The following is a 23,601-nucleotide window of genomic DNA, read 5'->3' on the forward strand; positions in this document are numbered from 1 at the left end:
TTTCTTTCTTTCTTTCTTTCTTTCTTTCTTTCTTTCTTTCTTTCTTTCTATCTATCTATCTATCTATCTATCTATCTATCTATCTTTCTTTCTTTCTTTCTTCTAAATTACTGTTACTTTATTATACTGAGCAGTTTAGTCTCTTTGTTATAATCCTGGTATCTCTAGAAGAGGTTAAAAAACAAAATCTTTTATCTTTAGGTAGTTCGTATAAATGTGGGGCACAGCTTCACAAGACAAAGAATGGTGGGGACTGTGGTGAACTAAGAGTACAAGCCCTCCTAATGATACTCAAATTCAATTTCAATTTCACTCTCAAAACAAAACAAACCAAAATGGGTGGGCAAAAATCCTTCTGATGGTTTTTATCATTCCAGGGGACCCTCACCTTGCCTTTTATAGTTAAAAGGCCTAAATACTTGTTTTCTCAAAAAGCACCATCTGTCTCTGAAATAAATGTTGTTCTTTTTCCCAGAATGTAAAAGAACAATAATTGAAAATTTTCAATAGCAGTTTTTTCCTTCTCACCATATGTAGAGTTTCAAATGTAGTAATTATAGTTTCTTAAACTGATTCCATAATATCTGATGCCTGCTTGACAGAATTTTTTAGATTTATTGACATTTTGGTAAATATGAGTCCTTCTTGTTTTATTTGATTTTATATGTTTGATAATGACACTTTTACTTTTTTTTTCTTTTATACCTGCATTTTGAATTATTGCTTTCTCCACTCTGTTATTTCCCTTCAACTTAGGTCAATATATTCTTTTTGTAACAACTGACTTAGTCAAATTTTATTAGCCAGTTATTAGTCAAACTTTAATGTGTGTTAAAATTACCTACTTGCCAAATGCAGATTCTAGAGTCATACCACCAGAGATTCTGATTCTCTAGTACCTCAGGAGCCTGCATTTTTATCAAACACCGCTGTATATCTGGTGTCAGAGAAACACAATCATTTGAAAAGTTAATATAACAGCCTAATAGGAATTGGGCAATCTTCTTACATTTTCACTTCATTTGAAAGAAAAGCCACAAATTCAAGCCATAATTTTAAATCTATCAACACCATGTTTAGAAAATCTGGTAATAATGGAGGAAGACCCTCTAGATACAAGAGTATTTGACCAATCAAAGCAAGGGGAAATTTCTATATTCAAATTGGTTAGTAAATTTAGAATATGTGGCTGATTTTACGTTCTCATTTTAACTACCATGTTTTTGGTATCAGAATATTTTGGACTGAAAGTCCTGACTCAAACTGGTTTAATCAACATGGAAACCTTTTATTTACATAACAAGAAGGCCATGGGTAGAGTGGGTTCCAAGGTTGGTTTGAGACAGTGGCCTGATAATAGCATCTTGGATCCAAGTTCTGTCTGTCCAATGTAGCTGTGCAATAGCAGCTTCATCCTAACCCAAAATTGATCTTCCATTCCACTACCACCTACCAATGTAGAATGCTACATTCTTCTTTGTTAATGCCTGGCAGAAAAAATTCCCTAAATCATGGAATATAAGTCTGTTCCTATAGTTTGATAACCAGCTGAGGTAAAAACATGCCATCAGCTAATTGATTTGAGAGAATTCAGGATTTGTCCTTAAAACTAGGGACATGGTCATCTGCCTCTGAAGCAAATGGCTATTAGAGGAACAAAATCAAGGTTATGTTGAAGTTTGAGAGAGTTGATGGTAAAATATGATATTAATAGAATTTATCTTGAAGTTATGCTTTTCATCAGTGCTAAAAGAATAAAAAAAAATCTGCTAAGGTTATTATTAGCAGATATTATACCCTTTGGTTTTAGAAAGACTGATTTCTTTCCCAGAATTGACAGAGTCATTTTGTGAGGGAAGGCAACAGCTCTGTTTGGTCTCCCTAGTTTGTTAACTGTGGATAGGGTCCAGAGTAATCCTTTCACTTGCCTCCCTAAACCTTAAAATACATGTAGATTAATCTTGCAAATTAAGTTAATAAAAATGTTATTTGGGTTCAGTTTCTTTTTGTCTGTATTTGTAATATCATTAGTTCAGTATTGGAATAGAAAGCCACAGATTGAAAAAGCAAATAATTTGAGATCTTCTAGTTTTTCTAGATGAATATTTACTTGGACAATGAAGCTTGCTGCCTCAAGGTTTAATTAAAACCTTTTGTAGGGTTCTGTCCTGGGGAGCAGTTTACACCTCAATTTACCATCCCCCCCACCAGGTCTTTAGAGTATTTATTTCATCAGACTCCCAACAAAGAAGTTGTGAATATAGATGTGACAAGGTGTAAACACAGTCTATTTCTAGGACCCTTATTATAACTTCCCTTCAGAAGGTGCCCAGAAAAACGTACAAAAAACCCCACTTTTCTGCAGTTAGAATCCCGTGGATGTAATGAGACTAATGGAGGATATGCACTTAGATTTTTTAAAGTACACATTTACAAAAACAAAATAGCAGAACCATAGGAGAAATAACTTAGTGTATAGAATTAAATATGGCTTCTGGAATTAAATTGTTAGAATTAAATACTGCTTCTCAGGACATTTAAAATGAGGTACTCCTTCAAATCTCAGCCTACCAGTAATCCCTCTTCTCATTTCTTCTCATTCTCCTAAAAGGGCAACATGGTCCAGCCATGGGCAGTATGCTTGCTTTTTTTTCTCCCATCTAAGAATAACAACCACATAAATCAGATTCCCAGAGTCATTTCTATTTCAAATACTCAATCCAGTTGCCTAAGACAGTTTGGGATAATAAAGCACTGCCTTTGAAGTCAGAGGACCTACATTCAGACAAATCCCAACACTGTCACTCCTTGTAAGTTAAGTTTAATTATCCCTACATTACAAATAATGAACTTGAGGATCAGAGAAGTTATTTGCCTGAGATTATACCTAATAAGTGATGGAGGTAAGGTTTGAACCTGGCTACAAGTTTGCCTAGCTACAAACCTGGTTTCAAGAGAATTAGACAAGACTTCAGGAGGTATAGTTTATTTTGGCAGGAATAAAAACTGAATTCATTTAACAACAATTTAATTAACACTAGATCCAGGTATTGGGGTATAGCAGTGAGCAAAGACAAACATAAGGGCCTTGTTCTCATGGATCTTATATTCTATTTGGGGGAAAAAGCCACTATGTCAGTAGGTAATATATTTATGAAGAAAAATGAAACAACTAAAGGCTATAGAGTGGTAGGAATTTAAGAGATGCTATTTCATATAACATCAAGTTGGGGAGGAGGAATTTCCTCTGCCCTTCAAGGTCCTTCTAGCTGGACTTAGAATCAAATTAACAATGAGACAGATTAACAGGAGGAAGTCAAATTTAATAGCCTTCTTAGGGGGAATCCACACAGACATGGAAATTCCAAAGATAGTCAGGCAATGAAATACTTATATGAGTAGGGGAGGGGTAGGGTCTGAGGGTACAAAGGGGAGAAAGACCATTAGCAGAAGGGAAAGATGTAAACAAAGGTGCCCTATTTATGTAGATAAGTTTCTTAGGTAAAGAGAAATCTGTTAATAGCTCTCTTCCTGGTAAAGCAGGTAGTTGAGGGGGAAGTAAAGAGCTTTTTCTGAGTCTGCTGGGTTTTGATTGCTTTTAACTCAAAATAATGTTCATGCCAAAGTGGCCCACCTGGGGGTGGCCTGCCACTGGTCTCTACAGTGGTCTGGTAAGTTAACATTTGAGCAGAGATCTGAAAGAAATGAGGGAGTGAGCTCTTCATAGTTATTTGGGGGAAGAACCTTTCAGGAGGAAGGAATAAGGCTCTGTAGCAAGAGAAGTCTTGGCATGTCCGAGAAAATAGCAAGGAAGTCTGTGTGACTAGAAAACAATGGGCAAGAGGGAAGCAGTAGGAGATAAATTCAGAGATATAGGGACGCCTGGGTGGCTCAGTTGGTTAAGCGGCTGCCTTTGGCCCCTGTCATGATCCCAGGTTCCTGGGATCGAGTCCCACGGTCCTAGGATCGAGTCCCATATCGGGCTCCTTGCTCAGCAGGGAGCCTGCTTTCTCCCTCTCTCTCCCTCTGCTTGTGCTCTCTCTGTCAAATAAGTAAAAAAAATCTTTAAAAAGAAAAAAAAATTCAGAGAATTAGCCAGGGTAATAGTCATGTAGATGTTGGTAAACCTTATATGCTTTGTTTTTTACTGAGTGTTTAAAGCATTTGGAGCAGAGGAGTGGCATAATCTGACTTTTTTTTTTTAAGATTTTATTTATTAGAGCATGCACAGGGGAGGAGAAGGGCAGGGGAGAGGAAGAGGGAGGGGAAAAGAATGTCAAGCAGACTCTTCAATGAGCATGGAACCCAATGCAGGGCAGGGTCCCATGATGCTGAGATCATGACCTGAGCTGAAACCAAGAGTCTGACACTTAACTAACTGAGCCACACAGGTGCCCCATGATCTGACTTTTCTAAAGGATCACTTAGGTTGTTTAGAGAAGAGAATATAAATTGGCAAAGGTAGAAGCAAGAAGACCATTTATGAGACTATTATAATATAAAACAGAGTGAAAATAGCCTGAATTAGGGTGGGGCTGGTGAAGATGCAGAGAAATAGTTGGAATCTAGATATTATTTGGAGGCAGAATGACAGGATTTGCTGATGGATTAAGTTTGAGGGTGTGTGGAAGGGAAGGGGCTCCAAGATTTTTGGCCTGAGCAACTGTGAGAATGAAATTGCTTTTTATTAATCTGGGGAAGGCTAGAAGAGAGCATGTCGGAGAAGGTAGAGAATCAAGGAATCCATTTTAGATACATCATTGAGATCTATTTAGTTTGTGTGATAAGATTCATATGGATCCAAATTGAGACCTTATCCAGGCAGGAGATAACGCTCCTTTAGCCATTCATATATGGGCGATGAGAACCATGAGATTAGATGAGCTTCCCTAAGAAGGTGTATAGAGAGCAGAGAGGATAGAATTTGAGAGAATGACCACATTTAAGAAATTTTTTTGCAAGTTTGCAAGCCAGACCTTTGATAAGAGTTTATAAATTAGCCATTATTAAAAATCAGAATCTATACTAATACAGTAATAATAGCACAATTTTTTTTGCTATGGTATACTTTTAAATGAAAGGTAGATACATAGAAATTAGCTTCCATGTTGTATATAGGCAAAATAAAAAATTGTTTATATCTGAGTTTAATAGTACTGCCTTTACATAATTATGGTTACAACAAAAATGTTTTCATTTCAACATGCAATGTCAGTATTAAAATAGGAATTTTTTAATTTATTTTGTCTTTAATGGTGGTTCTTTTTTAAAGAAGCTTGATTGTACCACTGTTAATTAACCAGGTGATTTATTCTTTCAGCATCTACTATGTACAAGGCATCTTTAAGCACTGTGGTTAAATCTTCCTTGATTGTTTATGTGGGTGGTAAAAATTATTCTTTAACTGCTCAGTTTTATTTGATCTTTAAATTGTCAAGCATAAACAGTGCTGTTTCTACCAGATGTCAGGAATTATGAACATTTTGTATTCTAGAATACAGAATCACCTGTGGGCTAAGGCCAGGCCTAGAAAGACTGAATTTATAAGTACTTTGGAAAAACAGGTTCCAAGAAAGGAACAACTATCTTCTTTGCTTTCAGGCTGTGCCCTTATAATGTAAATGTAGTTTCTTTTCCCAAAATGTCCTTTTCTCCTGTCCTTCCCTGGGGACTCTTTCAACACAGGTGTTTTATTATACTGTAGTTCTTGTTGGTACCACGGCTTTAGGGGTAGTAAACTGATACTGTCCCTTGCAGGCCAGATATTAGACTATCTCAATATAGTCATAGATGATTAAGGCTGTGAGACTCACATGAGGCTGACCTAAAACCCAGTGATCAGAACGTTGGAGCCACCTAACCCCCTTTTAAATAACATGATATCTTTGGAAGAATTATTCATCAGAAGACTGCTTAGTGAATATAGAATTAAAAGCAGAAATATAATGATCTGGACCATAGGTATAGGATATTTCACCTAAGTTCCAGAATAACCCAATTTAATATTCCTACTTCACAACAAAAATACATACCTGTGAAGTAACCTTGTAGCTTATGCCAGTTAGATCTAGGATCTTTCCAGTATAAACAAATACTTTATTGATTTTTGCCTTTCTGACCATAGTTTGTATCCTGGTTGCCCTCTCTCTAGTTATTCATGTATCTCCCCTTCTCAATAGTTAGGTTCCCTGGTTGCCTCTTTATATTCCTTTGAATTTTTCTCAGTTTGAGCAAAATGCTTTGTAAATTGTATGCAATTAGTAAATGTTTGTTAAAAGAATAATTACCATTTTAGAGGGGCGTAGATTCTCTTTTCTCTGCATATCAGTAGATACAGTATGATGATTATGAAAATCCAAATATCTTCATTATACTTATGTGTCAATTTAAGTTTGTGGCATTTATCTAGCAAGTTAACCCCTGAATTTCTGAAATATGAACATAACATGTAAACTTTGCTTCTCTTGTATATTACCTGGAATAACTTTTTTAAAAGGTAATAAGCCTTTGACTATATTTTATTAGAAAGGTTTAAAGATAATTATGAAAAATTCTTAGACTATCCCAGTATTGTTTAGCCAGAAAAGACTTAGGTTCAATTTTGTTTACTATTTTCCTCAAGCTTAACATTTATTTTGTAGGCCTCCTACCAAGTTAGTTGATTCTTCTGATAGTTCACTGGTGAAGTTCTTTATGATGACTGGACCAAAATAATCTGCATTTATTGCAACTTCCTGGGCTTTTAAAAAAGAATTGTACAGAAATTTGGATATCCATAAGGAAAAAAACTGAAAATTTTATTTTGAATTGTTAAATAATTCTACAACTCCCTTCTCTCCCCAACCCAGCATTCACATCAATCCCAGTTACTAAATATTTGCAGTGCCCCAGGAGACAGTTGTGGTTTATCCAAAAGCATCAGGAGACCTGCTCTGTTACTAAAAGGAAAGCTTCATGATTTTAGCAAGTCACCTAACCAAATCAGTTTCTTCATCTGTTAAAGGAGGATATTATGCTAAATGATCTGATGATCCATTCTGTTTCAAATCTCAGTCTCCATTCTTCAAGCTAGCTAACAGATTATGCCAAGCAAGGAAGGATGGTTTTCATATTTAAAGACTTCTGGAGAACATTAACATGTAAAATTTACTAATACATATATACCCTGATCCTGTGATGCAATGTGTATCAAATTTGAGAAATTTACAGAGCTGCCACTTTTTCTTTTCAGATCCCTTTTTAAAGGAAAATTATTACAGCCTCTCAAGAGTGTGTCCTGTAGCACCATTAGGGTAACACGTACTTAAATATATAAGAAATGCCCAACTTACAGACTTCCAGAGTCTTTGCATAAAAGTAGCTTCCCAAGCTCCAGCCATCACCCTAGCCAAAAGCCACCAAAAACAATAGCAACAGCAAATCCTAGATCAATACCAAAATGACAGATATTCTTTTCCTTCTCCTTGTACCTCTTGGCCTTTTTGTCTTAGGACTTCAAAACTCAGGTCAGAATTCTGTGTCAGTGGCTTTTAAACTTATTTTGATATAACATACAGCCTGCAAAGGGACCTAATTATGCAAATGTATATGAATTTAAATGTGTATAGAACACATAGTTGAAACATATTTAACTAAAAGGAATGTATGCCAATATTTTTTCTATTTCATTTTTTTAGTGCTGCTTGTAACACACCGAATTGATTTTACAACTAAACCTAGCTCCACTTACAGCACTCTTACTAAAGACAAATACAAACCTCCAGGCAGCATAAAATTAAACTTTTAGAAAAGTATTTGTAAAGTGAAGAATGTCTATTTATGGACCTATACATTTCTTTTCTTTTTTTCTAAATTTTATTATGTTATGTTAGTCACCATACATTACTTCATTAGTTTTTGTTACAGTGTTCCATGATTCCTTGTTTGTGTATAACACCCAGTGCTCCATTCAATACGTGCTATACATTTCTTTTGTAATCATAGTAAACCTTCATCAATTCTGACTGATTTGGTAGGAACAATTGGATATATGTAGTACTTTTATTTCAGGGGGGGAGGGGCAGCTGGAAAAGGGAAGAGAGAATCTTAAGCAGACTCCATGCCCAGCACAGAGTTCAGTGTGGAGCTTCGATCTCACAACCCCGAGATCATGACCTAAGCCAAAATCAAGAGTTGGACGTTTAACTGACTGAGCCACCCACATGCCCATGACATATGTAGTACTTTTAAACGAATGAGGCTTATTACCAGATTTAATATCTCTAGCCCCAAATTAGTTTAACAGAATCTTTCTCGAGGCTCTTAAGAGTTCTACTAAATAAAAAAATACTTTACCTGCCAGCTTCTTTACCACTTTAATATTCATAAACTGTGAAGAAAAGATTTCTAAGTGAAGATAAACTTCAATACAGACTTGCTGGATTATCATTAATTCAAAACTTATGTAAATATTAATTGAAGCATATTAACTCAGATTGGATTTTTTTATTTGATTCCTAATATGGATAAGCATAACTACCTTATCTGAAAGGAATGTAGATAGTTCTATTACTAGGATAGCTACAATTTAAAATTGTTAACATGTAGCAAGCCCTGAGCTGGAAGCTTTTATGTACATTATCTCGTTTAATCTTTACCATATGGGATAGATACTTACCCATTTTAGAGTTAAAGAAACTGGGGATTAGGAAGGATAAGTAACTTGTCCAGTAATTGTGTGTACTAGCATTTCAACCCAGGTCCATCTGTTACACAGTGTGCTTTGAAACTTCATGCTAGCTAATGACAGAGTAGCCATAGTACCCAAGTGTCAGAGCTGTTAGACTTGGGGAGAAAAATAAAAGATCTTAATTTAAGGTATGGTAAAATATTTTGAGACATCTATGGTTGGACTAAAACTTAGGCAGAGAAGAGAATTTTAACTTGTTTCTCCCTGTGAGTGGCTTCTAAAATATTCGGTTTGATTCTTTCCCTTTTTTACAAACTAATGTGATTACATAGTTATTTACTATATTTCCTTGCTTATAAGACACATGACTCATTTAATAACTTTTTAGAAGTGTAAATATTGCATTAAAGGTATGTAAAGCTTTTATTAGCTGATGGTCTAACATGTATTTATCCATATAATCAATACCTAAGTTTTCTTCAATATCACAAAGTTTGATTCTAAGCTTTCCTCTCATTCACAGACCAAAGAATGTCCTGAATTATGTCTGGCCATCGCAATTATCTGTAGCATCCCAGCAACACACTAGTTTTTGTAACCCGGGCTTGTGTTTTTTGGTTTTTGTTTTTGTTTAGTTTAGTTCATTTTTTACTTAACACCATTGTGATAGACTGTACAAATTGTGAAAACTATGCATCTTAGAATAAAGGAAATACAGTACTATATATAAAGTTAATTTGGAGGGTCCTGGCCTCATTTTTCTGATTTTTTCATGCAGCATGGGCTATAATATTTTATAGCTTTGTGCTGAACCTGAGAGAAATCAATAAACATTTCTGTGTTTTAGAAAAATAACATATCAATATTTTGGTTAAACCAGATTAAGGATTTAAAGTCCATACGTCTGTTTTGTGCAGAGAGAGAATAATTTACAAGTGTTTTTTTCATAAATTTTTATTAATGTATTGCAGGTAGTTATAAAAGATGTGGTCCAAGACAGTCTAGTCTGAGTACTTATGAGATGAAAAAAGAATTGTCCTTTATTTTATGGGAGTGCATAATGAAAGTGCCCTGATTTGGGATTAATAATGTTTGTTCTTCAGAAGACTTTAAGGAAGTTTATGAGTTTTAGCGTTCTTAGAAAGGAAGCTCTTTGGGAGCTTAGTTCTCCCTTTTGATTACCTGCAGGTTTCCCTATCTCTTGACTGTGAACACTTTATGGCAAGAGTGAGTTTCTAATAATATTGCCATCATCCTTCTTCCTTCCTTCCCCCATTCCGTAGGTGTACCAACATTCGACCAGGAGAGACTGGAATGGATGTAACAAGCCGCTGCACCCTTGGAGACCCCAATAAACTGCCAGAAGGGGTTCCCCAACCTGCCCGCATGCCCTATATCTCAGACAAGCACCCTCGACAAACCTTGGAAGTGATTAACCTTCTGAGAAAGCACCGGGAGCTCTGCGATGTGGTGCTAGTTGTGGGCGCTAAGAAGATATATGCCCATCGAGTCATTTTGTCAGCCTGTAGTCCCTACTTCCGAGCTATGTTTACAGGAGAATTGGCAGAGAGCCGTCAGACAGAAGTCGTGATTCGAGACATAGATGAGCGGGCTATGGAGCTACTGATTGACTTTGCATATACCTCCCAAATAACCGTGGAAGAGGGCAATGTTCAGACCCTTCTGCCAGCTGCTTGCCTCCTTCAGCTGGCAGAAATACAGGAAGCTTGCTGTGAATTCTTAAAGAGACAGTTAGATCCTTCTAATTGCCTGGGCATTCGGGCTTTTGCTGACACACACTCATGTCGTGAGTTGCTAAGGATAGCAGACAAGTTTACTCAACATAACTTTCAAGAGGTGAGTTGTACTTGGTGGTTTGGATGGGTTCATAATGTATTGGTCAGAAGAGCACTATGAGTTCATGTTCTGCTAACTAACATGTACCTGTTTGGGTATTTACTGCTGATTTGAACTCATAATACCAAAGATATAAATTGTTATAAATTCTAAGCCTGGTTTTTATTTTAGAGACCAATTTTATGTTCTGTCAACAAAAGTTAAAGTTTAGGGAATTGATTCTCCCTAGCCATACTAATAAACTAGTTTATAAGTCAGAATGCAGTTTATTAATTCCTTAGATCGGTGTCTGATAAGATACCTGGTATCAGTCATTTGCATGAAACATTACCTTCCTGATTTTATGGATTGTTCAGCAGAATAAATAATAAATCAGCAGTTACTTGGAGAACTAACAATCAGAAAAAATGAAGTTAGATGTATATGAAAAGAATGTTTCATTAAATCTGTTATTTTTCATTTATTCATTTATTTAATAAATATGTGAAAAGCTACTGTTTCGGCCACTGTGCTTGGGGAAAAAAGGCTACATATAGTAGTGAACAAGATGTCTAGAGTGTCTGTTCTCGTGGAGGTTATAATCTAGCAGGGAGGATATCCATTGAATGCATAATTAAATAATTAATTACAGTTTATAGGTGCTGCAAAGAAACCTGGATGATTTAGCATATTACATAGAGATTTAACTTTGGTTCTGGAACAGCTTATTGCAAAATTCTGAGACATGAAAAAGCATAACTAGGTTGAGAAACTGAAAGAAACCCAGGGAGACCCAGAGAGCAAAAGGGAGGATGTTACATAATGATTTTACAGAAAGAACAGAAACCCATCACACTGGAGTTAATAGACCATGTTAAGAATTTGAAATTTAATCTTAAGAGCAATAGAAAACCATTAAAGGGCTTTAAGCAAAGACATGGTCCCTTTTGCACTTTACTATCACTCTTCTCCCCAGCAGGATAACTTCCAATGGATCAAAGATTTAAAAATACAAAATGAAACCATGAAAATATTAGAAGATGACATGGAGCAATTTCTTTTTAATCTTGAATTGAGAAAGGCCTTTCTAATTGACTAACACAGAAGGCATGGAAGAAAATACTGATAGATTTGACTACATAAAAATAAAAAATTTTTTCATGGTAAAACAAAAAAACAGTAACAAGATAAAAGTCAAAGACAAAGTGAGGGAGTGGGTAGCGCCTGAATGGCTCAGTTAATAGAGCATGCAGCTCTTGATCTCAGGGTTGTGAATTCTAGCCCCGCGTTGGGTGTACAGATTACTTAAAAATAAAATCTTAAAAAAAAAAGATAAACTGGAGCAAAATATTTGCAACTATCACAGACAATAGTCTCTTTAATACAGCAAGAGATTTTATTGGTCAATAACCTAGACCAATGATGTAACCAAAAAATGGGCAGTAAACAAATTCAGATTGCCCTTAAACATATGAAAATCTGCTGCAGGTTGTTCATAATGACTGAAACATAAATTAAAACTATACCAAAGTACTATTTTTCATTTCTCAGATTACAAAATTATAATCTATCAGATTCCAAATATCTAGAAGTTTGATTCCACACCCTGTTGACAAGGCCACGGAGACAAGGTAATGGAGCTACATTGCTAGTGTGAATATAAATTGATACAACCTCCTTGAAAGGAAATGTGTACACTTTTTTTCACACTCTTTGACTCAGCAGTCCCATTTCTGGGAATTTGTGCTACAAATTTACTGGAGAAAGGAGCAGTTTGAGGAGATGAGATCATGGGTTTTGTTTTAGATACATTAATTTGAAACACCTATAAGATGTCTAAATAGAGATACTGAGCCAGGCCACTGTTTATGAGTCTTTTATCTTAGAGGTTAGACTGAGATTAAAATTTAGGAGTCATCAATTTATAGTAATAAACTATGATTGCTTAATCTTTTTAAGGCAGGATTTAACCCAGAAACCATAAAAAGGTGGTAAATTTGATTGCATAAAAATTTTAAACTTTTTTATAACAAAAAAGCACTAAAAACAAGGTAAAAAAAATCAGTGCCCATGAGATCACCAAGAAGGGAGAGAGAAGAGAAAGCCTTAAAATTTTTCCAGCATCGAAGGATGGTTAGTGAAAAAGCAACTGGCAGAGGAAAAAGGGAATAACTAGAGAAGAGAGAAGAGGAAAACCAGGAGTGTGCGATCATGAAATGCAATGGAAGGGATTTTTTTTTTTAAGAATGAGGAAATTATATATATGTGTGTGTGTGTATGTATACTAGCATAGCCAGGAAGTTTCCAGAAATTAAGATTAGGGCCATTGGCCTTAAGAAATAGTAAAACATTACAAACATTTTGGTACTAGAGAAGGTATAGATCAGTGGAGCGGAAAAGAGTCCAGAAGTTGACATTTCAAGTCAGTGGAGGAAAGTGGAATTGTTTAATAAATGTCATTAGGAAAATGGTGATTTGGGGGAAAAAATAAAGATGGAATTCCCAGTGGATGAATATTTTAAACCTAAAAAACGAAATTCTAAAAGTTCTAGAAAATACCATTAGTTGGCTGGTAGTAAAAATGACCTTTCCAAGCAGGATACAACCGAGAAGCCAGAAAGATTGATAAATTTGATTATCTAAAAATTAAGAATTTTTGTTCTTTATAACAACAATAGCACTATAAATTAAATCAAAAATCAATGCCAAACTCATATGTCAAGCATACATGACAGAAAAAAACAATAATTCCCATAAAACTCATACAAATTCAGTGAGAAAAACCATGAAAAACAATAGAAAAATAGGTAAAGGTATAAATAAGTAAGGTGTAAAAAGAGATTTTCAAATGTAAATAAACATACAAAAGCTTAGTCCCCCTTACACATAATTAAACATACATCAGAACAAGATATGATTGTTAACCTATCAGGTTGGAAAAACAACTTTTTAATTTTATTTGAAAAAAATTCAAATTTATAAGAAATTATAAGAAAAAGAAAAAAACTTTCATATATCCCTTACCCAGATTACCAGTTGTTAACATTTTGCCATATTCGCTTTACCATTCCCTCCTTGTTATATCAAATCTTTTTCTCTGAACAATTTGAGTATATTGCATACATCATATTCCTGTACTCTTGAACATTTCAGTGTGTATTGTCTAAGACCAGGGACTTTTTTTTTACATAGAATTCTCTTACAGCAGTTCATTTATCAAATGCAGGAAATTTAGCATTGATAAAAACATTATTTAATCCATAGTCCCCATTCCAGTTTCACCAACTGTTGCAGTATTGTTGTTTTTTTTTTTAAGATTTTATTTGACAGAGAGAGAGACAGCCAGAGAGGGGATACAAGCAGAGGGAGTGGGAGAGGGAGAAGCAGACTTCCCGCCGAGCAGGGAGCCCGACGCAGGGCTTGATCCCAGGACCCTGGGATCATGACCCGAGCCAAAGGCAGACGCTTAACGACTTGTTCTTTTTAACAGTTTTTTTCCAGTCCAGATTCCAGAGCAGATGATTGCACTGCATTTAGTTGTCATGTTTGTTGAGTTCTAGATAATCTGTAGTAGTTCCCTCCACATTTAAGAGCATAGGCCACTTGTCTGATATTTCCTCATGGGTAGATTCAATATACATTTTTTTCTTTTTCTTTTTTATTTTATTATGTTATGTTAATCACCATACATTACATCATTAGTTTTTGATGCAGTGTTCCACGATTCATTGTTTGCGTATAACACCCAGTGCTCCATTCAGTAAGTGCCCTCTTTAATACCCATCACCAGGCTAACCCCTCCCCCAACCCCTCCACTCTAGAACCCTCAGTTTGTTTGAGTCCATAGTCTCATGGTTCGTCTCCCCTTCCGAATTCCCCCCCGTCATTTTTGACAGAAATACTATGTAAGTGATATTTTGTCCTCAGTGTATCACAGAAGTACATAGTATCTATTTGTCCCATTACTGATTATGTTAACTTTGATCATTTGGTTAAGTGGAGTCCCCAAAGTTTCCTATTAAGTTATTATTTTTCTTTTTGTAACTAGGAAGAACTTTTACAGAGAGATGCTTCAAATCCATGTAAATATCCTATTCCTTATCAAACTTTTACTCACTTTCACTCACATCCATTGATAATTTCTACCCAAATTAGTTATTACTATGATGGTTGTAAAATGGTGATTTAAAAAACAATACCAACTTTTCTATCAACGTTCTGCTATAAGGAAGAATTTTCCTTGTTCTGAGTGATTGGTTAGCATTATGGATTCATCGACTTTTATTCTAGTTGATGGATTATAGTCCTTTGTTACCATTTATTATTTTGGTGCTTTATAGTCTGATTTATCCTTCCTGTGCTTACTTTTGCAAAATTAAGCAGACATATGCATGTTTTTTTATTTCCATTTCTGTCCTACACAAAAGGTAGCATTGCATATATTCTCTGTTGCACTTTGCCTTCTACTTAATTTATTCCGAAATTCATTCCATATCAGTTCATAGAGATCTTCCTTGTTCTCTCTCCACAGCTACATTCTTCTAGTGTGTACCACAGTTTGTTCAATCAGTTTCCTATGTTTGAGCATTTAGATAGTGTTCAGTGTTTTGCCATTACAAATAATGCTGCAATGAATAGCCTTGTGTATGAATATTTCAGTGTTGTTGGAGGTTTATTTTCAGGATAAATTCCTAGAAATGGGACTGCAGGGCCAAAGGTTAACTGCATATGTAATTTTGTTAAATATCACCAAATTCCCCTCTATGGGGATGAAACCATTCTGACCCTAACATATGAGGGTGACTATTTCCTCGTAGCCTCACTAACAGAGTATATTGTCAACCTTTTGAATTTTTGCCAGTCTCATAGATGAGAAGTGGAATCTCAGTGTGGTTTTAATTTGCATTTCTCTTAACATAAGTTGAATATCTTTCATATGTTTAGAGGGCCTTTTTAATATAATTTTAATATTGTTTATTATCATCTTTTGCCCATTTTCTAGTCAATAGTTTTTATATTTTTTCCTCCTCGATGTTTTAAAGTTCTGTCTTTATTAACAGTGATAGCCTTCTATCTGTGCTACATGTTACAAACTCTTTTTCCCAGTTTGCATTTGCCTTTCAACTCTGCTTATGGTATTTTTGGTCATGCAAAAGGTTGTGGGTTTTTTTTTTAATATTGTCAAATGTATAAATCTTTTACTTTATTGCATCTGGGTTTTGAGGCAGAGTTTGAAGGCTTCTCCTTTCCTCAGGTTACAAAGGAATTTACCCATATTTTTTATACTATGTACATGGTCTCTCTGAGTTTATCTTGTGTAGGGTGTGAAATGCTCTATTATCTTTTTGTAAATATCCAGCTGGTCCCAGTATCATTTATTTAAAAGTCTCTTTTTGCCCCCAATGATTTGAGATAACATCTTTATTATATACTGAATTTCTGTGTCTGTGCTGGGTTCTAGATCTTGTAGTGTAGGCCGTAACAACACTACCACACTGTTTTCTACAATGTTTTAATTATTGAGGCTCTGTAGTATATTTTAATACATAGTAGGGTTATTAATACCCCACCTGTATAACTCTCTTTTTCAGTGTTTTCCTAAATTTCTTGCATGTTTGTTTTTCCAAATGAACTTAATATCACCTTATCTAGCTCTAAGAAAAAGCCTTGGTATATTTATTGGGATCAAATTAATTTATAAGTTAAGAACAGTCGTTTTTATGATGTGTTCTATTAAAAAATGAGATCTGTTTCTTCAGTTCTATTTTTTTATCTCTCAGGAATGTTTTATACTTTTCTTCATTTAAGTTTTGTACATTTCTTCTTAAGTTATTCCTAAGTGTTATTTTTTGTTCCTTTTGTAATTTTTTCCCCTTCATTATAGCTTCTAACCAATTGCCATTAATGTATATGAAAGCTACCTTACTGAATTTTTTATTCTTTGAGTTACTTTTGCCATTGATTCTTTAGAGTTTTCTGAACATCCTATCATGTCATCTGCATATCAGTAGTTTTATTTCTTCTTCAATTGTTAATGCCTTTGTTTTTTTTTTTCTCTAGTTGTTTGGGTTAATACTTCTAGTAAAATGTTAAATAGTAATGGAAATATTGGACATACTTACTTTGTTTCTGGCATTAGTAGGAATGACTTTGGTGTTTTCCCATTAACTAATATGATGTTTTTAGGATTGAAGTATGTAGATTTTATCATATTAAGGAAGTATCCATGTACAACAATTCCTATTTTCTTGGATGCTTTTTATTAGGAATGATATTGAATTTTGTCAAGGGTTTTCTCAGTATTTATGGAGGTAATCATATGAATTTTCTCCTTAAACCCATTATTATGAATTACATAAATGAGGTCCTAAAATTAAAGCATCTTTGCATTCTATGTACATCCATTGTGGTCATGGTGTACTGTTAATGTGATGTTTGAATCTATTCACTAATATTTTATATAGTGTTTTTATATTGATATTCAGAAGTGATGCTAGTCTTTAATTTTCTTGTGCTGTCTTTATCAGGTTAGGTATAGATATAAATATAGATATATACTACTTCATGAACATGAGTTAGAAGTTTTCCTGCATGTTCTATGCTTTGAAATAATTTATACAACATTGAGACTATGTCCTTTCTGCAAGTTTGGTAGAATTTCTCTGTGAAACTGTCTAGGCTTGGTGCTTTTTTATGAAGTAGTTTATTGATAATTTTCTCTATTCTATGAAATTTCCCCTTTCTACTAGGATCAATTTTGGTAGACTATATTTCCCTAGAAAATTATCAATTTTATCTATGTTTTCAAGTTTATAGAGGTGTACAAAGTAATTTCTTTTAATTTTTAAATTTCTGCATCAATAGTTATTTGCCCCTTGATTTTTTTTTTTTTTTTTTTTTTTTTTGGAGAGAGCACATGTGAGTGGGGGTGGAGGAGGGGTGCATGGGCTGGGCAGAGGGAGAAGGAGAGAAAGAATCTTAAGCAGGCTCTATTACCAGCGCAGAGCCTGACTCCACGCTCAGTCTCACAACCCTGAGATCATGACCTGAGCTAAAACCAGATGCTCAACCAACTGAGCCACCAAGGCATCACTACCCCTTGATATTTTGCATTTTGTATATGTGCTTTCAATGTTTTTTTCCTTGAAAAAGGTAGCTAGTGGTATGTCTATTTTGTTTGTTTTTCCAAAGAATCAGTATTTTGACATTAATTAGATCTACAGTTTTTTCCCCTGTTTCACTACATTCTGGTTTTACTTTTATTATTTCCTTCCTTATGTTGTCTTTTGACTTGCTGTGTTCCTTTTCCTAACTGTTTGAGTTGAGAATTTGATTTGTTTTCATTCTTTTACATTAACTACTATAAATGTTTAAAGCCATAGTTTTCCTTTGATCACTTTTAAATATATTTAATAGATTCTTATCCTTATTGCTCAATTATTGCTTTACTGTAATTCTGGTTATATTTCTCTTTACCAAGAACTATTAATAGCAAAATTTTAAATTTTTAGGTGGAAGGAGTTTTTATATTTAATTTCATTTTTAATTTCTAGTTTTAGTGCATTGCAGTGTTTGTAGTATTTCTGCTTCATGAAATTTACTGACTTTTTTAGTCACATAATTTATGGTCAGTTTTTCTGACTATTCTGTATGTGCATGGAAAGGAAGTATATTTTCTTGTCTCTATTCTCATAGTACAGTATTTGATATATATGCATAAAGTCTATCTTACTGATTATATTACTTAGCTCTTTTATATTATTTTGTCCATAGACCTGTGTGTTAAAGTCTCTTATTATTAGTGTGTTTCTGTTTCTCCTTGCATCATCTGTAGTTTATATAGGTGGTCACTGTGTTGCTTAATGCATATATAATCATAGTTCTGTATCTTAATTACAGATTGTGACTTTTAGCTTTATAAAGTATCCTCCTTTGTCAGATTTACTTCATTTGTTGTCTTAATTCTACTTTGATACCTGGCTTTTAAATCTTGTTTTCTTTTGTTTCCACCTGCCTCATGTATCTTTGTGCATTTGCCCTTTACTTGTAGCCTTTTTGCATCATGATGTTTTAGGTATTTTTCTTGAATTTGCATAGAATTAAGTTTTACTCTGTGAGCCAGTTTGAAAATCTTTTTCTCTAAATAGGCAGTTAAAGCCCATTTGTTATCTATTGCCATGACTGATATGTTTGCACTAAACTCTATCATATTTTTTAGAAAAGGTATCTAATTTAGTTATATTTACTGTATTTCTTCTATATGATATGTTCTTTGCTCCTTATTTTTATTTATTTTGGTATATAGGAACATTTGTGGTTTTGTTCTAGTGATTACTTTTGTAAACTAGAAAAAAAAGAGCAAATTAAACCCAAAGTAAATAGAAGGAAGAAGAGAATAAAGGTTAGAGCAAAAAACCAATGGTTTTTTGAAAAAAAGTTGATGAACCTCTAGTTACACTGATCAAGAAAAAAAGGAGGGAAGACATAAATTACCAATATCAGAAATAAGGACATCACTACAAATCCATCAGATTAAAAAGCATAATAAGGTAGTATTAACTTTTTGCCAGTAAATTCAACAACTGTTAGGAAATGGACAAATTCTTTGAAAAACACAGATTACAGAAACAGACTCAAGAAGAAACAGAAAGCCAGAACAACCCTTTATCTATGAAAGAAATTGAAATAGTAATTTAAAAACCTTCCCACAGAGGTGCTTGGGTGGCTCATTTGTTAAGCGTCTGCCTTCGGCTCAGGTCATGATCCCAGGGTCCTGGAATCAAGCCCCGTATCGGGCTCCCTGCTCCACGGGAAGCCTGCTTCTCCCTCTCCCACTCCCCATTGTGTTCCCTCTCTCACTGTGTCTCTCTCTGTCAGATAAATAAATAAAATATTTAAAAAAATAAAAATAAAAAAACCTTCCCACAAAGAAAACACCCATCCCAGATGGTGAATTCTATCAAACATTTAAGGAAGACATAATACTAATTTTATATAAAGTCTTTCAGAAAAATGAGGAGGAGGCTGCCAAATAAAGACAAAATCACCCTGGTATCAAAACCAGAGGCACTAAAAGAAAACTACAGATAGATCTCTCTCATTAATTTAGATAGGAAAAATTTTAATAAAATATTAGTAAATTGATTCCATTTAAATATAAAAAGTGGAATACATCATAACTAAGTGGAGTTTATACCCCATTAAAGTTAATACATTGATTTCTCATTTAAAATCTAACTTCATACACTTTTTTTTAACAGATTTGACTCTTAATTTCATCCCACCATTTTCTTTTTTTTTTTTTAAGATTTTATTTATTTATTTGAGAGAGAGAATGAGAGACAGAGAGCATGAGAGGAAGGAGGGTCAGAGGGAGACGCAGACTCCCCGCTGAGCAGGGAGCCGGATGTGGGACTTGATCCTGGGACTTCAGGATCATGACCTGAGCCGAAGGCAGTCGCTTAACCAACTGAGCCACCCAGGTGCCCCTCATCCCACCGTTTTCAAATGTCAAAATCCACTCTCTAAAACTAAAGATTTGCCAGCACTGAGAATTTCCAAAATGATTTGCCAGAGTCATTGGACCCCATATTAAGAAGTCCTTGTTTTTAGGATGATGGTGATATTTTATATCTTGATTGTGATCATGGTTGCATGACTACAGTGATCAAAACTGATTGATCTGTACATTTAAAATAAATAGATAAGGTTGATTTTTAAAAATTTCCTGCTTTAACCATAGCTTGTGTTTTAGATCTAAGGTAGTAGTAAATATCTGAAGAATATCCTTAACAGTAGAGAAAGTTTTAGAATCCCTTTTAGTTCTAACCCTGCCTCAAGTAAACCTGATGAAGTGAATCTGATATATACCATAATGAAATCCCCTTGTTTATGGACTAAAAGGCACTAGTTTGTTCACTAGTTCTGTGCAGATACAAAAAATGTCACCATTTGGGGCTTAACACATGTGACTCATTTAAATTATTCTCTAACTTAAATCTGTATTTAATTTCCTTCTATTTCATTAGACCAAGCTTAATTCATACAGTGTTATTTTTGTCCATAAACATGAATTTAAAAATTGTCTTTCAACATTAAGTTCACCATTCACTTCTGTTAGAACAACTCTAGATGACTGCTTATTCACTCTTGTTGTTTTGAGCTTATTCATTCTTCAAATTGCATGTACATTTATCTGAAGAAACTAAAAGTAAGCTCATTACCATAATAGTGTGGGACTTAAAATTCAGATCTCCTGTAAACTTTTACTTTAATTAAAACAGATACTTAAAACGGATACTTTAAAGAATTATTTTCTTGGGGTGCCTGGGTGGCTCAGTTGGTTAAGTGGCGACCTTCAGCTCAGGTCATGATCCCGGGGTCCTGGGATTAAGCCCATCAGACTTCCTGCTTAAGAAGTCTGCTTCTCCCACTGCCCCTCCCTGCTGCTCATGCATGCATGCTCTCTTCTCCATCTCTCTCTCAAATAAATAAATAAAATCTTTAAAAAAAAAAAAAAGGAATTATTTTCTTAACCTGGTTGTTTGGTCAAGGATAGACTTAAGTGCTAGATTTGCTCTAATAGTGGGCATTAATATCTTTCTCTTCTTGATGGAAAAAGGAGAAGTGACAATTTAACCAGACTTTGTTTATCAAAAGTATTATTTTTACTCTTTGCTGTTAGTGCCAAACAAATATTTTCTCACTCAAATTTTCATGTTTTCTTGCCGTTTAATGTTTCCAGTAAGTGTCTAGTGAATATAATAGTGGCTTATTCATAAACTTAAATTTGGTGATCATTGGTTTATAATCACTAAGTTGGGAAAAATAATTTATACTTTAACAAGATCCAAAAGAATGCTAAGGCACTTCACAGAAATATATGATACCACCTTTGTGTTTAAGTTAAGAGATCAGAGTGAAAAAGTTAATAACAAAGTAAGATACAGCCCTGAGTACAGTCTTGCATGCAGTCTTGTGAAGGCCAACACATCTAATTTGAGGCCAGGCCCCCAATTTTGCTCTTGGTTTTCTAGCCCCACCATGGGGTTGCCAGATAAAATACAGGGTGCCCAGTTAATTTTAAATTTCAGATGAACAACAAGTAATTCTTTAGTGTTAAGTATGTCCTTTGTTTGATTTACTAATTCTGACAACGCTGCCACACAGAGTCCAATGCAGTCATTCTAACTACTGAGTTGCCTGGGTAAGCAACCTCAGCTAAAATTTGGAGGTAACCTCTTTAATTTCCTGACCTCCAGAAGATTTCTCACTCAGATGATTTGAAAATTTGTGCCTATAAAAATTGTAGAGTTCATTAGTATTTTCTACTGTAAGTACAGCTGACCTTATGGCTGTCATGGTTTTGGGATTTGCATTTTTTCCTAATGTACTTGGGAAAAAACATTCTTAATCAAATATTCAAATTGCTATGGCTGATCTCGTATCCTGCTAAATATTCTGACTTTTTGATCATAAAAAAAGCCCTCTCAAGAGAGTACATTATCTGCATTAGAGGTCACACAGTAGGAATTAGCGCTCTTAACCATATCCTTCCTGCACTAATAGATAATAGACATCACATGTAGCACAGTCTTCGAATGAGAGAACAAACCACATGGAGTGTAGCAGTCCTGTTTCCCTCCTCCACATTGCACTTTGCCCCTTTTACTCTACATATTGATGACAAGATTTATAAGATCTTGGGATTTGTGGCTGGACTGCACAGCAAGGTAATATTCTTATTGCCATTTCATCTCCATGGTTGCTCCTCAGAGTGGTTTGATTCTCAGAGATTTTCATGGGTCTAATGCTCTCCTCAGTATATTTATTCTTGCTTGTAGAACTGCTGATACTCTCATTCTTTTTTTTTAAACTGGCCCCTTGGTGTTTCTGCCCAAGACATTGCTCTTTCAGCAACTAATCTTTCTCTGAAAGCTTCCTCTGATTTTTTTGTATGCCTCATATTTTTGGAGTTATAATTTGTTGTGGTTTATTTTAAATATAAACTTATATTTTGATACTTCATTTTAGAAAAACAGCTTCCCTTTTTCTTAAATCGCTTGAATCACAAATTACTATTTTTCCTAAATTTTAATTATGTCCTCTTTTGTTCCCCTACCCCTCTTTTAAATAAACTTTATTTTTTTCTAAAGATTTTATTTATTTTAGAGAGAGAGAAAGTGCGTGGAGGGGAGGGGCAGAGGGAGAGGGAGAGAGAAACTTAGGCAGACTCTGAGCTGAGCACAGAACCCAACACAGGTCTCGAGCTCATGACCCTGAGATCACAACTGACTGTACCACTCAGGTACCCCTAAACTTTATTTTTTAGAGCAGTTTTAAGTTCACAGCAAAATGAAGCAGAAAGTTCAGAGTTCCCATATGCCCCATTTACACACACACACTGTTATCCCTGTTATCAATATCCTGCACCAGAGAGGTACGTTTGTTACAATTGATGAACCTACATTGACATGTTATCATCACCCAAAGACCATAATTTAAATTAGAGTTCACTGTTGCTGTTATACATTCTATGGGTTTTGACAAATGTGTCCATCATTGTAGTACTATAAAGAGTAGTTTCATTGTCCTAAAAGTCCTCCGTGCTCTGCCTATCTTTGTTCCCTTTTTAAAATTTTTCTTCTCTGGTACTCTTTTGAACTTCAGCTCCATTATGAAATAGAGCTTTGCCCCATAACCCTGAAGAATAATATCGAAATAGTACATTAAATGTGGTCACAGGGTTTTTTTTTCTTTATTCTTACCTAACTTTGAACAGGTAATGGAAAGTGAAGAGTTCATGTTGCTTCCAGCCAATCAGCTCATTGATATAATATCTAGTGATGAACTAAATGTTCGCAGTGAAGAACAGGTGTTCAATGCAGTGATGGCCTGGGTCAAATACAGTATTCAAGAAAGACGTCCTCAGTTACCCCAGGTATGATGGAAACCTTTCTCCAAGTAACTGTCTTTTTTGTACTAGATGAAATAGTATATATTTGGCTTACAAAAAAGAAACCGTTGTCACTGTCCCTTTTATTAGACTGTAAGAGAGATCATCTCTCTCCCAGTAAATCAAGGAGATAGTGTTTAGA

At 34.7% G+C, this 23,601-nt stretch overlaps 1 protein-coding gene across 1 annotated transcript in view; it reads left to right on the forward strand.

Moving 5' to 3' along the window:
- The window catches only part of KLHL20 (kelch like family member 20), a 54,298-nt gene that overhangs the window by 5,808 nt on the left and 24,889 nt on the right, over positions 1–23,601 (forward strand). The window contains exons 3-4 of the mRNA XM_025877903.2: positions 9,952–10,525; positions 23,286–23,444. Coding sequence (XP_025733688.1) covers positions 9,952–10,525; positions 23,286–23,444 — 733 coding nt within the window. The remainder of the gene's footprint in view (positions 1–9,951; positions 10,526–23,285; positions 23,445–23,601) is intronic.

This window comes from Callorhinus ursinus, unplaced genomic scaffold, assembly GCF_003265705.2.
Source record: "Callorhinus ursinus isolate GAN/ISIS: 27379988/994484 unplaced genomic scaffold, GSC_fseal_2.0 scaffold13, whole genome shotgun sequence".
NCBI lineage: Eukaryota > Metazoa > Chordata > Mammalia > Carnivora > Otariidae > Callorhinus > Callorhinus ursinus.